Here is a 14,782-nt window from a genome sequence, read left to right on the forward strand (position 1 = left end):
TAAATCCTCAACGAATGGTCCCTACAGTAGCTGTTACTGGGCCGGTACCCTTTTAAAAAGTACACTTTTTTGCATCTATAGAGGTCATAGTAGTACCTCTGAGGTATTGCTACCAAAGAGTGCACATTAATACCTTAAAGGTACAGATGTAGACATGTTTTCTGACAGTGTACTGTATGAGCAATGCACAATAAAGATATAAAAAGCCCACAAATGCCTTTTAATGATTTCCTTTGTTGCAAATCCATACACTGAGTTCTACAAAACCGAGCTCACAGGCTTTGCAGAACTGGAAAACATTCACACATCAATACATTTTTTTAATAAGATGCAAAGATGCTGCAACATAAGAGCTTATGCTCAAAAGAATTCAGACAACGCACGCACGCACACAAACACACACTTGCTCAGTGAAGCAGAAAGATAGGCTGACACTGTCTCCCCCCCACACACCCACACACATACTAACACTCACTCAATATATGATTCTCAACACATATTATGTAACAGATATAATGGCTTTCACTGTGGCTGTCTAGGCAGACACTCAGTTTGAGACTTAATTCAATTTCATCTCAAAAAGTGTAATATATCGTAACAAAGTGGGTCATGACAAAAATAATTGTACACAACTTTTAGCACAACTGTATATATACAAGTATTATAAAAAACACTGTGTTTTTGATTTATTTGTCTCATTTATTATGCAAATCTCTCCAATGCTTAATTCTGATTGGCCAGTTGTCACATCCGTGCTCTTTTATTACCTTTGTAAACACTAAACATGATACTGTCACACACCGTATATCCGGATCATCATGATTGGTACTTGGACAATGGTGGTGTTTATATATAGTACTGTGCAAAAGTCTTAGGCAACTGTGCCACCATTAGATGCGTTGTTTTTGCAATTGTATAGTGATCATATATAATTATTTCTCTGTCTCATTATTAGAATACAACCAGAAAATACAGGAATTGTTTGTAGTATTCAAAACAGTATAAAAGTATAAGCTAAAATGTCAAGTATTTATGGTTAACTTCCCTATAGAGCAATAGCAAGCAACTGCAGGATCTCTTAAACCTAAATTAAACTAAATCCTAATGTCTAATTTAAATCAAATGACTACAGGACTTTAGTTTTCTCAAAAAAGCTCAAGATGTGTTTAGTGCCAGGTCACACTAAATACTGACTGATGCCTGAAGAAGACATTTAGTCCTGAAAATGGTTTTGTGTTTAATTTTGTGTACGTATTTCCTGTATTTGTATCTTAATAAAAAGTTATAATTATGGATGGACATATTTTTATTTTGTGACTTTATTTTAATTTCACTTTACATTTTTATACATAGTAGGATGCAGTGATATATCGGCCTAAAATCAGTATCGGCAGATAGAAGGAATTTTATCACACTTTATTTAAAAACAAGCCGATGATCAGAGCAGATTATATCCTGGCAATCAAAAGGGAAGGGAACTCCTTAGTTAACTTCAAATTCAAGGACATTTCAAGGACTTTCCAGGTCCAATACCCTCAAATTCAAGGACTAAATGTGGGGACACATTTGAGAGCAAGGTTACATCGTGTTACCTTTTAAGATACATTGTTACAGTTCCCTTTTTCGAGGGAACTTGCGCTGTGTCACTGCATTGACACATTGGGGACGCCTCCAGGGGTAAATGCGTCTGAATGTGTATATCAAATTTAACCAATGATGAGGCTTAACGACAAAGACAGGATGACGCGGGAGCCAGGAAGTATATCACTATCTAAAATATTGCCAAAGACGGCGTTACAGGGACACAGGAAGTATGGCAACAGGGAACAACAGTTAACCCGAGACCTTTTTTAATGTGTCAAACACAACTATGCAAAAAAGCATTTTGGTTTGAATCAACATTTGCATAAAGAAGATATAAGCATTTAAAGAGAACAGTTTTTATGATATTAGTCTACACTACACATGGAATAATATGGCTTTTTTACCAGAAAACTTCTTGCACAAAATAGATTTAAGAACTTTCAATGACCTGTATCTATGTATGTATATTTCCAAAAACTTCCCAGGGCCTTGGAATTTTCCCCCCCAGATTCACAAACTGTCAAGGATTTCAAAGACCCTGTATTGCTGGATTATTATTTTGATAACTTTTGTCATAAGCACAGAAAACTTTTCTAAAACAACAAAGTTGGTGGTGGTGGCCTAAGACTTTTGCACAATATTGCAAGCTATCCCCATGTTTCTATATGTAATTGCCGTATATTGATCTGTGATATTTATAGTTCATGAACTGCTTAGTGTCAACAATGTAGTGCTGTGTTAACAGCTGTTATTCAACACCGAAATTATTTGTTTTAAACTGGTTTACAGTGATATTAACGGTGGACGAACGTTATTAAATAAAATGTAATAAATCAAATTAAACAGACACAAAACTATAGAAAAAGTTGCTGAAATACACAGGAGGTGTATGTAAAGTTACAGTTGCCAACAAACAGTTCAAAAGCATGTTACACAAGAATAATATAAGTGTATTTACGTCTTCATAATACTTACCAGATTATGTCACTAGGGGCAGGCGCATAAGAAACGCCCCAATAATGGGAACGCACTACTGTTGAGATGCTGGACTGCTGGGGTTTGTGTCGGCAATGAGCTCTGCTGTAGTCTTTTACAATCCTATAGAAATACAAACAGAGTTTAAAAGAATAAATGAAAAGGGATCTATTATTCTAGCTCTGCCTAAAATACACAATATATTAACAGCTGTAACACAAAACACCTGTTTATGTAGCAGCTGGATATTAATGTGATTAAAAGAAGCAGAGAACTACTACAGCAGACTTACTGTAGGCCTACATATTTTTGTAAATATGGTCACAGTTGAATGGGTTGCACTCTGCTGCACAATGCACGTAACAAAAGTGACACATTTTCGCGCCGCGTTAACCAATCAGGAGTCTGCTTGCTGCCGTGGCGGCAGCCCCGCCCGGAGTCACTCATTTAACATGGAGGAACGCTTGATATTGTCCGTGAGCAGTCACCCGGAGCTATACAACAAGTTCTTATTTCTATATTTCTATAGGAGCTCACTTGGAAAAGTGTCAGTGAGGACATTGGGCAACCTGGTAAGTTATAAATACACATTTCACTTTTGAGTCACGTAATGTTTATGCGGCATATTCCCGCAGTTTTTTTTTTACTATTTTCCCCCTATAGTAAGGTTACCAAATACAAACCGGTAACTCTCTCGATGAATGCACGATCAACATCAACCATCTTGCAAACAGACAACCGCATACTGTAGCACTTGGCACACCCACAAGAAGCGATTTCACATCTGACGCACATCAAAATGCTCGTTCTAGACGCGCGAATGCATTCAAAATGTTCAAGCGGCAAACTAGACGCAGTAGACGCGTTACGTGCTGCACAATGCACGTAACAACAGCCTTGAGCAAAAGAAAGTATGGCCTGTGCATTAATGCAGACAACTTTACAAAGCTCTTGTGAGCAAAAATAGTCAATAGGCAAGAATAGGCTTTGTTGAAACTTTATATTCACATGTAAATTGCAAATATGTAAAATAATTTGACACAGAATATACCTGTACAGTTTATCTGGCTGTACTTGGAGATTAAAGCCATTAATGAAAATCTATCTGATGAAATTTAGATTTCCCACCCAATAACTTTTACTAATGTAATGGTAATATTCTACTATAATTTACATTTGGCATTCATTTTTAATCCCCGTTTTCACAATTCTTACTGTGGTATGCGGCTGGGAAATAAAAGATTTAGTTTTTGGCTTATTTATACACAAAAAGTAATGAGAGAAGAAATGCAATGTTCTGTTTGCTCAAAAGAGCGCATACACTTGTTCTGATTCAGAGATATAGGTCCTGCTTAAGGTTGCTAGGGTATTCTGTTGGTTGCTATGCAGTTGCTATTGTACCTGGGGTGGTTGCTAGGGTGTTACTATGTGGTTTTCTAGGGTCCCTGGGGTGGTTGCTATGTAGTTGCTAGGTGTTGCTATGCGTTTGCTATGTTACTCGAGGGGGGCTGCTAGGGAGTGAATTGGCATCCACCAATGATTGCAGTCCAAGCCACGAAGGAAACAAGACCACCCATATGATACAGAGATAAAGGCCTCGCTAAACGGTTGCTAGGGAACTTTCTTTGGTTGCTAGGGAGATTTGGCATCTACCAATGGTTATGCTTAGTGAAACAAGCCCACCCCCATGTCTCTATGATGTGCAATAATAGTGATACTTTGCATAAATGCAAGCACCACTAATAATAAGTTTGCAATGTTTCAAATTATTACAGTTATGACAATATTTTGGTGAGTTTATAATGTAATCAATTTTTCATAATGTAGTAATTTTTATTAAATAATGAGCTTAAGATTTGAGAAAATTGTTACACTATGAACATTTAATTACAATAATAATGTAATTCTTTTTACATTATGTGAGTTTTTTACGTCATGAGCTGCTACAACATTTAAAACTTGCCACAATCAGTCCACCCAACACTTACACTGCTGTCATTCTCTCATCTCTGAAGGTAACAAAGGCAATGCCCAGCCTCTTCATAGAAATGCGGTTCTTCTCAGCATTAAACTCATCTGTCAGTTTCTCCTCCAGCTCACTATAGTACTGCTCTGCATCCACCTGAAGAAGAGATCACATCTCTCATATATACTGCATGACTGACGGTTGGTGTGTGGTGGTCTCCAGTGGCCAACACGAGGAGCTGCAGTACCATCCACATCTCAACTCAAGAGCAATTTCACATAAAAAAGGCTTTTCTCACTGAGATTAACCCCTGGTTAAGTATGAACAGTGTGAAACAGATAAGACAGGAAATTTCAAATGGCGTGCTGCATATGTGGTATTTCCCTCCGTATTGTTTCTATCTCTGTCGTTGACAATCTGTTCATATTCAAATGCAGCTACAATATTATTCTGATAAGTATAATGAATGTGTTCGAGCTATGCACCTGATCAAATCCACAGATATCACAGCAGAAGATCTGTGCACATGGATGCATCTTTATCATGATTCGTCCTTCCTTCTGAGCTTTGGTTGTGAAATACAGTCGACCTTTCATTGCTTTTCGCCTGTAAAGAATAGCAAATGTGAAAAAAATTATCTTGTGGGAAATATGCAACAGCAAGTTGAATTTATTTCTTGTGTCTCTTAAATCTCTCTTTGCTTTTCGAATTTGCAAACTGCCCCCCGATGGTGAAACTGCTGAATACATGCACACCATTGCGTGATGCACGGTTCCACATTAGTAAATAGTATCTTAATGGAACCTTTCAATAGCAATTACATAATTAAAGTCATTTTAACGAAATCACATCACTGCACTGCCATGTTTGCAACACATGCAATACTGCGCATGCGCAAAGTACCTCCCGTTTGGCTCTTTTTACTGGAAGGCGAGACTACAGCTACCGTATTGACCGTTTGATCGTATTGATCGATTCATAGCAATAGTATTGACACATCTTTTAAGATTAAATAATTTTGCTCCTGACCCTAAACCTTTAGGACACAAAGTTCAACTTGCTGTTGCAGGTTTACTGCAAAATAACTCTGGAGAAATTGCTTAAAACTGAAAGAATTGGCATATAAAACATCAATGTTAATCAATCAGCTTTATGACACTGGAGATGTTTAAATGTGGGAATGACCTTTCTAAGTCCAGCTTCATCAACCTTTGTACGTCGAAGCAGAAACGGATGTCTGTGACAGTGCAGCTTGGGTAGGCCTCACTATTAGATCAAAAAGACAAAAAATCATATAGGGAGACTGTAGCTACACATTTACACTAGTTAATATTTCTTAGGAAAGGTTTATTAGCAGGGCATGTTGTCATACTATTTTAGGATATTCTGCAAATGTTATAATTTAACAATACAACGTTTTTGATACATTTTCATTAATAAAAACATGTAACATAATTACAAATGTAAAACTAAACATTTTAAACATATGGTACAAAAATATCAAACCATTTTTTGGCAAAAAGTACAGTGTGCACCTAACATGTACAATACTGTGCAAAAGTCTTAGGCCACCACCACCAGACTTGTTTTAGAAGTTTTAATGTCCATCCATATTTGTTGTTCAATCTATTTTATTAAGATATAAACAGAAAATACAGTAAATATGTACAAATAAAAAAAAATTTCAGGACTAAATGTCTTCTTTAGGCATCATCTGTGTTTAGTGTGACCTCTTTTGGCACTAAACACATCTTGAGGGTTTTTGAGCAGAAGAAGTAAAAAGACAAATTTCTTTAAAATTAGAAATTAGGATTTTATTTTATTTAGGTTTAAGAGATACTGCAGTTTCCTGCTATTGCTCAAGTGGAAGGGGAGTTTACCCTAAAAACTTGACACATCAGTTTACATTTTTATATAGTTTTTAATACTATATACACATTTCCTGTATTTTCTTGATGTATTATATTAAAGAGAATGAGAAACAATTATATATGATCACTATAACATTGCAAAAACAACTAATCTAATTCTGGCATGGTGGCCTAATGCTGCGTTCACACCAGCCGCTGTGGAGGCGTCAAGCGCAAGTAAAATCAATGTCAAGTCAATGTGAAAACGCGTTGACTGGAGGTTTTGCTCGGCGAATGAGGCGTTTAGCGCGGAGCGGTAGACACGATTCCGCCTCATTCGCGTGTCTAGTTATGGCGCGAATTGAGCGTCTGGCGCGGTATGCGCAATACGTGTGTATGGTGCTTTTTTGCATTTTGTGTTTCACACAAATTTGCAGCTGACGCCCAAGTTAAATAATTTGAACTTTGGCGGATTTTCGTGCTGCATTAACCAATCAGGAGTCTGCTAGCTGCTGTGGCGGCAGCCCCGCCCGGAGTCACTCATTCAACATGGAGGAACGCTTGATATTGTCGTCGAGTAGTCACCTGGAGCTATACGACACAAGTTCTTATTTCTATAGAGACAGGAATAAAATTGGGTAACCTGGTAAGTTGTAAATCCACATTTCACTTTTGAGTCACTAATGTTTATCGACCCGCAGCATTCCCACAGTTTATTTAAACAATTTTCCCCCTATAGTTAGGTGAAAAATACTAACTCTCTCGATGAATGCACGATCAACATCAGCCATCTTGCAAACAGACAACCGCATAGCACTTGACACCCCCCCCCCCACAAGAAGCAGATTTCACCTCTGACGCACGCCAAATGCTTGGTTGAACGCATTCAAAATGTTCAAGCGGCAAACTAGACGCGGTGGACGCGATTTTGACGGTATATACAGTATTGCTACCTTAAATATTGGTACCAAATGTATACATATCTGTACCTAGAACATATTAATACCTTGTGACAACAGTGTAGTATAAAATTACAACTTATGTGACATTTATAAAAGGGGTTCATTCAATTTTTGACCTTTTCTCAAACGTGTGTCAATGTGGCTATATTGTGTTTACTAATTATCCAAAAGCTATTTAAAAATGATAATATAGGAATTTTAGTTACAGTAACATTGAATCAACATCTGAAATTCAAGACAAACCAACATACTGTAGAAAACAACTGCCATAAACAAATAAAAAATGTGTGTCATTTTGGTTTAAATAGTTTTTTAAGATACAGACAAATTATTTAATATTCAATATGCTGAAAAATGTATATCAAACCAGACTTTTAATTCTGTTGTGAACATTGTGCTCTTTACTCATGCAAGTGTTTGGTGATCAAGCCGGGATCAGAGATTTCTCTGGGAATGGAAGTGATCATTAAAGTTCTGGCCACCTGCAGTAAAAACGAGAAAAAATAAAAAACAGGCTTTGGTTTTCTCAACTAAATGTTGTAAATATTGTACTACAGTATATTGTACAGTAGAAATCTCTTTTGTCTTTGGAGAGATGCTTATAAAGCTCATAAAGCATGTGACGTTTTTTTGCCTGGCAGAAAAAATGGCAAGTAAGAACTGAGGTATCATTCATGTCCATAGCAAAAAATGTTACCTAAGTTGAATCTTTATGAAAGAAGGCTTGTTCAAATATTTGCAATGGCAAGCATTACTAGTGCTGTTAATATTTCGTTTTACCAATTAAAGTAACGAAGAATTTAACTTAAATTATTATTATTATCATTATTCCTGCTTTTATTAATGTAAAGCTGCAATTAAACAATTATGAAACGCGAATGTGTTTGTCCACCGACCTTTTCATCCTCTTTGTACTCAAGTCGTGAGGAGTGGTGGGCCATAAACAGTACAGTGATCACAAAATACAGCAGTGCAAAGATGCTGTGCAACCAAAGAAACGTATTTCTAATAAAAGAGGAAGAGAGACCAATTTAGATCATGTCAACGACTTCAAAACTGCAGTATGTACTTTTAGTTTCACATGAAGCACATAAAAAATGACCTACTGTGCCTGGACGTTAACCACTGTTGTCCGGCCGAAATTCTGAGGGCTATCTTCTGAAAAGCAGAGAAATAAACAACTTGTGTTAGGATTTCAGGCCCTTCTCACATACCAGCATCAAAAATAAAACTCTAAAAGTAATTTAAGGCGTGTGTGGTAAAGCATGAGCTGTGAAAAAAATCTCTGCACCCCGATTATTATGCTCTGAGTTTGGTTGCTATGACAAATTTGTGAACGTGCCAGTTTACTTAACCAATACAGTGTCAAACGGTTGCATGGAGATTATGGTCAGCATCGAAACCCCCACCCTCTCCTAACCAGCCGGCTCCGAAATGACACCACAGATTGGTCTACCGCACATCCACATGCAACGATCACTCACCACTTTTTTAAAAGCACACTGTAAAAATCCTGCCACCAAGGTCTGCTAAGTCATATGAAACGCTTATTGCAGGTCTGAGAACAACACGAGGTAAAGCTGGTGGCTTTTCACAATGCACTTCTTGTGGTGTGGACGTTCAGGGCCTTTCCCATATTTAATTTGGCTCGTTCTAACCCTCTATCGTGCCACCCAACCATCTTCAAACACTGTAGGGTGGTCTGAATGATGCTTTTACACACATCCACTAATGGATGGTTGAGAATGAGCTCTTCTAAGTCTTCCTGAGTTTTCCCAGGCCATTCCTGGGAATCATTCATAAGCAGGCCCACACGGAATCTGCGCCCGCAGAATTAAAATAACTGTAAGCATCCCCTGCTCCTTGCATGGTTGTTTATTATATACTGGCAAATATCTATCTATCTATCTATCTATCTATCTATCTATCTATCTATCTATCTATCTATCTATCTATCTATCTATCTATCTATCTGCAGATACGGTCTGGAGGTATATGAAACAGATGAATTCAAAATTTACTTCATTATTATGCTACTGAGAGGTGAATATTTTTACAAATTTTAAATAAGTTTTGATTCATACATGATAATCATAACATTAACCAACTGTCCAAATATCTATTGCTTTAGGAAACACACATTTGGGTCTGAACTCTCCCTCCCACTTACAGTACATTTGGCCTAACAGGTGGCCTCTTCCCAAACTGACACCCCTGATGAAGCTGATATGTTGATTTGCTTAAATAAACAGAGTAAGCACCACAATTTTTAAACTAGGGATGTGCCAATCTGATATTTAGTATACAAATCTGTTTCATACTGGCAAAAAATCCTGAATCGGATTTTGGGAAAATAAGAATAATGTTTGTCTGTTACTGCATAACTGTTTCATGTTAAATTATGTATTTCATCATTTAACTCATTCGTTGCTAACCTTTTTTTTTTTAAAGTTGCCCACAAGCATTTTTTTATATTTTTTTGCATAAAATACATTCCAGAAAAATGTTCTTTTAAAAATATATAAACATTGAAATGTACTCACCTAAAGGATTATTAGACACACCTGTTCAATTTCTCATTAATGCAATTATCTAATCAACCAATCACATGGCAGTTGCTTCAATGCATTTAGGGGTGTGGTCCTGGTCAAGACAATCTCCTGAACTCCGAACTGAATGTCAGAATGGGAAAGAAAGGTGATTTAAGCAATTTTGAGCTTGGCATGGTTGTTGGTGCCAGACGGGCCGGTCTGAGTATTTAACAATCTGCCCAGTTACTGGGATTTTCACGCACAACCATTTCTAGGGTTTACAAAGAATGGTGTGAAAAGGGAAAAACATCCAGTATGCAGCAGTCCTGTGGACGAAATGCCTTGTTGATGCTAGAGGTCAGAGGAGAATGGGCCGACTGATTCAAGCTGATAGTAGAGCAACTTTGACTGAAATAACCACTCATTATAAATGAGGTATGCAGCAAAGCATTTGTGAAACCACAACACACACAACCTTGAGGCGGATGGGCTACAACAGCAGAAGACCCCACCGGGTACCACTCATCTCCACTACAAATAGGAAAAAGAAGCTACAATTTGCACAAGCTCACCAAAATTGGACAGTTGAAGACTTGAAGAATGTTGCCTGGTCTGATGAGTCTCGATTTCTGTTAAGACATTTAGATGGTAGAGTCAGAATTTGGTGTAAACAGAATGAGAACATGGATCCATCATGCCTTGTTACCACTGTACAGGCTGATGGTGGTGGTGTAATGGTGTGGGGGATGTTTCCTTGTCACACTTCAGGGCCCTTAGTGCCAATTGGGCATCGTTTAAATGCCACGGCCTACCTCAGCACTGTTTCTGATCATGTCCATCCCTTTTTGACCACCATGTACCCATCCTCTAATTGCTACTTCCAGCAGGATAATGCACCATGTCACAAAGCTCAAATCATTTCAAATTGGTTTCTTGAACATGACAATGAGTTCACTGTACTAAAATGCCCCCACAGTCACCAGATCTCAACCCAATAGAGCATCTTTGGGATTTGGTGGAACGGGAGCTTCGTGCCCTGGATGTGCATCCCACAAATCTCCATCAACTGCAAGATGCTATCCTATCAACATGGGCCAACATTTCTAAAGAATGCTTTCAGCACCTTGTTCAATGCCACGTAGACTTAAGGCAGTTCTGAAGGCGAAGGGGGTTCAAACACAGTATTAGTATGGTTTTCCTAATAATCCTTTAGATGAGTGTATATCAAATGAAAGAATGGACCATCTGCTTTCAAACAAACAATAAACAAACAAAACGGGAAAAAACGTTTCTTCCTATCTATATTTTTTCTCTGCTTATAAACGCTTACATTTTTTTAGCAAAAAGCTGAATTTCATTTTTGTTGTTAGAGATAAGATTCAGAACGATTATCAAAACATACACAGAGTTTAAAATTAGTTTTAAAAAGTTTGCTTCCGTTTTTTTTTATAAATTGGTATGTGCCCCATCTAGTGGATAATTGTAGTATTACAGATTAACACAAAACCTCACATTTTTTATGCAAATGTTTTCTCTTAATTGACAAGATAACTTGTCAATGGCGGGGAAAGAGTTAACAGAGTAGAATTTTTTCAGATGTTGAGCATAATGTTTTGTAAATGGCTAGGTTAAAGGTGCAGTGTGTAAATTTTAGGGGCATCTAGTGGTGAGGTTGCGAATAGCCCACTGCTCACCCCTCGCTTTTGAAACACATAGAAACACATAGAGCTACGGTAGCCGCCACCGGACAAACACGCCATCGTCGGAGACAACTTAGTAAAAACATTTTGTCCATTAAGAGCTTCTGTAAAAACATGGCGGAACAAAATGGCGACTTCCATGTAAGGGGACCCTCGGTGTATGTAGATAAAAAGGTCTCGTTCTAAGGTAAAAAACACATAACGGTTCATTATGAAAGGTCATTATACACCCCTGATAATATAGTTTTGTATATTATTTTGCATTTCTGTCAAGATATCCTTCTAAAAATTACACACTGCACCTTTAAGCAAAAGGCAAGCAGATAAATATTAACAACAGCTTAGATGTTTGAGAGGGGAAAGATGGCATCATATTAGTATCAGTATTGGCAGATACTCAGGACTGCAGTTTTGTTATTTGTGTCGGATATGAAAAATGGCATCAAGTCATCCCTAGTTTACACTTTAAATTATGAAAGTATTTTAACATAAAAATTACACATCTTTACATTTTGTTTTTAATTTTTTTTTAATTCTGTCATCATTTACTCACACACATGTTCCCCTAAACATGTATGAGTTTCTTTATTCCATTGACTTCCATATTATGATAAACAAATACTTTACCATGGAAGTCAATGTGTACTGTCAACTGTGTGAATGAGGGGTAAATTATTACATACATTTCATTTTTAGGTGAACTATCCCTTTAAGTATTTTAGAGTGATTTGATGTGCTCTGTGGGAAATTTATAAATGAAAATTTTAAGAAAATCTTTTTTAGGAAAATCTATCTTAAAATAAACCCTAACATTGGCTAACTCATAATTAGTCAATCTGTCAACAAACTCATGAGATCATTCTAAAAACGTTCATCTTTTTAAGTGCACCCCGCTGATGAATAAAGTCATGTTGTTTAAAACAGCACTGCCTTTTCCTGGGTACCAAACGTGTTGTGTCTGTTGTCATGAGTCCCTTGAAACTGAGTACTACTAGAGAAAACAGTAACCAAGCAGTTGAGGATCTGGTGGAGTTACCGAGGAGGTTCCCGGAGAGGTTTATGGGCAGGATGATGGTGAGTGACAGCAGACACACCACCATCATGAGCAGGATGATGTGACGCTGGAAAGACAGGTAAGTGACTGCATCAATACCACATTTACTGCGGATCTCCTCATCTCTATGGGAAACAAAAAGACAAAACAGCCTCAATTAAAAACATGTATATTTTGCATAGACTTTTAACTATGGCTACTTACAGTGCATAGTTCACCCAAAAATGTAACATTTTGTCATGACTCCAAGTCCCAAACCTGTGCACATGTATTTGTTCTGCCAAACACAAATGAAGATATTTGACAATTGTTTGTAACGAAACAGATCTGGGACACAATCTGGGAAAAAATAGTACAATGGAAGTCATGGTGCCTCAGATCTGCTTGTCTAGCAGAACAAAGAAATTTAAATGATCCCTTTAAATAAGTTTATTGTAAGTAAAATCTGAGACCAGATTGAAAATCTTAAAGGGGACATATCATGAAAATCAGATTTTTTTCATGTTTAAAGTGAAACTTTGTAGTTTTTCAACCTTCATAATATATTTTTAAGATCTTTGTGATGGTACATCGACTTAAAAAAGGTTGAATGGCAGGTCTACCATAGCCTGACGGGGTCTTTTACTCGTACTTTTAAAATTGGGGTTTCGTGTAGTAACCCGAGCACAAAAAGAACTACAAAAATCTGCTTTACGGCATACGTCACTTCCTCCACTTCCTCAAATTCGGACGTGAGAGCGCAACTATTTATTTTCCTGATGTTTTTGTCATGGCCGAAGCAGCAACTAAAAAAAGAAACCCGGGGTTTTGTCGGAGGAGACAAAAATAGAAAACAGGAGAGTGACAGAATAAAAAGAAGGACAAGGATCAATATTGGGCCAGTGTTCGCTCGCTGGCGTGAACTAAAGGAGGAGGAAGGGTTCCTGACCGATGCTGACTTGGCCGTCATGCTTTTGGACTAGTAAGTAATGTTATATTGCTTGCATATAAGTCCTGTCTGGCGCCCGAACACTACAGTGCTGCACCGCTTGTGGCCTCTAGGGGCACTAGACGTGAAAAATACATGTGTAGCACCCCCTAGTGGCCAAAAGTTCTGTGGTGTGCCTTTAAGTTCTATGATTGGGTCCCCAGTGCTACTATCAACCTAGAAAATGTGAAAAAGAACAACCCAGTAACTTTTGTTTACCAACTTTCTCTGCGGGCATGTGAAAAATTAGATAATTGAAATTTGGCTCCTCTTATAATGTCAGAAGGGGATAATACCACCTCTTAATCTGCACTATCCAACCACAGCACTGCCATTTAGTGCAGAGATTAGCTCATTTGCATTTAAAAGGACACACACAAAAATGGCAAATTTTTGCTTACACCTACAAAGTGTCAATTTTAACATTTTATAATTAGTTATCTATATGGTATTTTAAGCTAAAACGTCACATTTGTATTCTGGGGACACCAAAGACTTCATTTAAATCTTAAAAAAAATATTTTGTGAAATGTCCCCTTTAAAATCAAAATCTAAGCCTTGAAATAAACAAAACTTTAGGATTTTGATGAATAAACAAGGGTACTGAATTGAATCAATAATATTCATGTTGATTTTTAAATAAAAATTTCTGGTCTCAAATTTCGGACCCCACTTTATGTGTGGCACTCTTTTTGTAAGACCACACAACTTAAAGAAGGGCGTTGTGTGCTATTATAAATACAAGTAGCACTCATACACACCAAAAACAGTCAAAAACACAAACACACACGCCCCTCTGGCCTCGCCTCACACAGAGAAAGGAAGCTCTCTGCAAGGTCTCCAGAGAGTTCAAGAAGCTTTTAAAGGAACCAGCTAAATATGGCACCAACATGTTATCCTAGTCTTCCAAATAACATCTCAGAAACTGTGGAGACAACAGGCTGGTTTAAGGCACTGAAAGCCCGTCAAACGCATCCAGGCGTCAGAAGTGCTTGTAAAGTGCCCGGTAAACCTTTGACCTTGTCTTGTTTTCTGATGCAACGTGAGTAAACAGGACACCGGTTGATGACATCACCATTTCTAACACACTTACTTCATGTGGTACAGAGATGAGAGCCAGGAACAGAAGCCCTATAAAGAGAGACAACGGTGTCATAAAAAGGTCTGGAACATAAAAACACGCCAGTGCAGAG

General features: G+C 37.6%; 1 protein-coding gene across 2 annotated transcripts in view; it reads right to left on the minus strand.

Moving 5' to 3' along the window:
* The window catches only part of LOC129417627 (calcium permeable stress-gated cation channel 1), a 78,706-nt gene that overhangs the window by 22,948 nt on the left and 40,976 nt on the right, over positions 1 to 14,782 (minus strand). Inside the window, exons 5-13 of one of the 2 annotated variants that reach the window (XM_073869541.1) lie at positions 14,683 to 14,720; positions 12,605 to 12,747; positions 8,444 to 8,492; positions 8,234 to 8,342; positions 7,742 to 7,819; positions 5,711 to 5,787; positions 5,011 to 5,131; positions 4,548 to 4,681; positions 2,560 to 2,682 (exon numbers count right to left, since the gene is read on the minus strand). In XM_073869541.1, coding sequence (XP_073725642.1) covers positions 2,560 to 2,682; positions 4,548 to 4,681; positions 5,011 to 5,131; positions 5,711 to 5,787; positions 7,742 to 7,819; positions 8,234 to 8,342; positions 8,444 to 8,492; positions 12,605 to 12,747; positions 14,683 to 14,720 — 872 coding nt within the window. Of the gene's footprint in view, positions 1 to 2,559; positions 2,683 to 4,547; positions 4,682 to 5,010; positions 5,132 to 5,710; positions 5,788 to 7,741; positions 7,820 to 8,233; positions 8,343 to 8,443; positions 8,496 to 12,604; positions 12,748 to 14,682; positions 14,721 to 14,782 lie in introns of both variants that reach the window. The other variant, XM_073869540.1, reaches the window with a different exon arrangement.

This window comes from Misgurnus anguillicaudatus, chromosome 7, assembly GCF_027580225.2.
Source record: "Misgurnus anguillicaudatus chromosome 7, ASM2758022v2, whole genome shotgun sequence".
Taxonomy (NCBI): domain Eukaryota; kingdom Metazoa; phylum Chordata; class Actinopteri; order Cypriniformes; family Cobitidae; genus Misgurnus; species Misgurnus anguillicaudatus.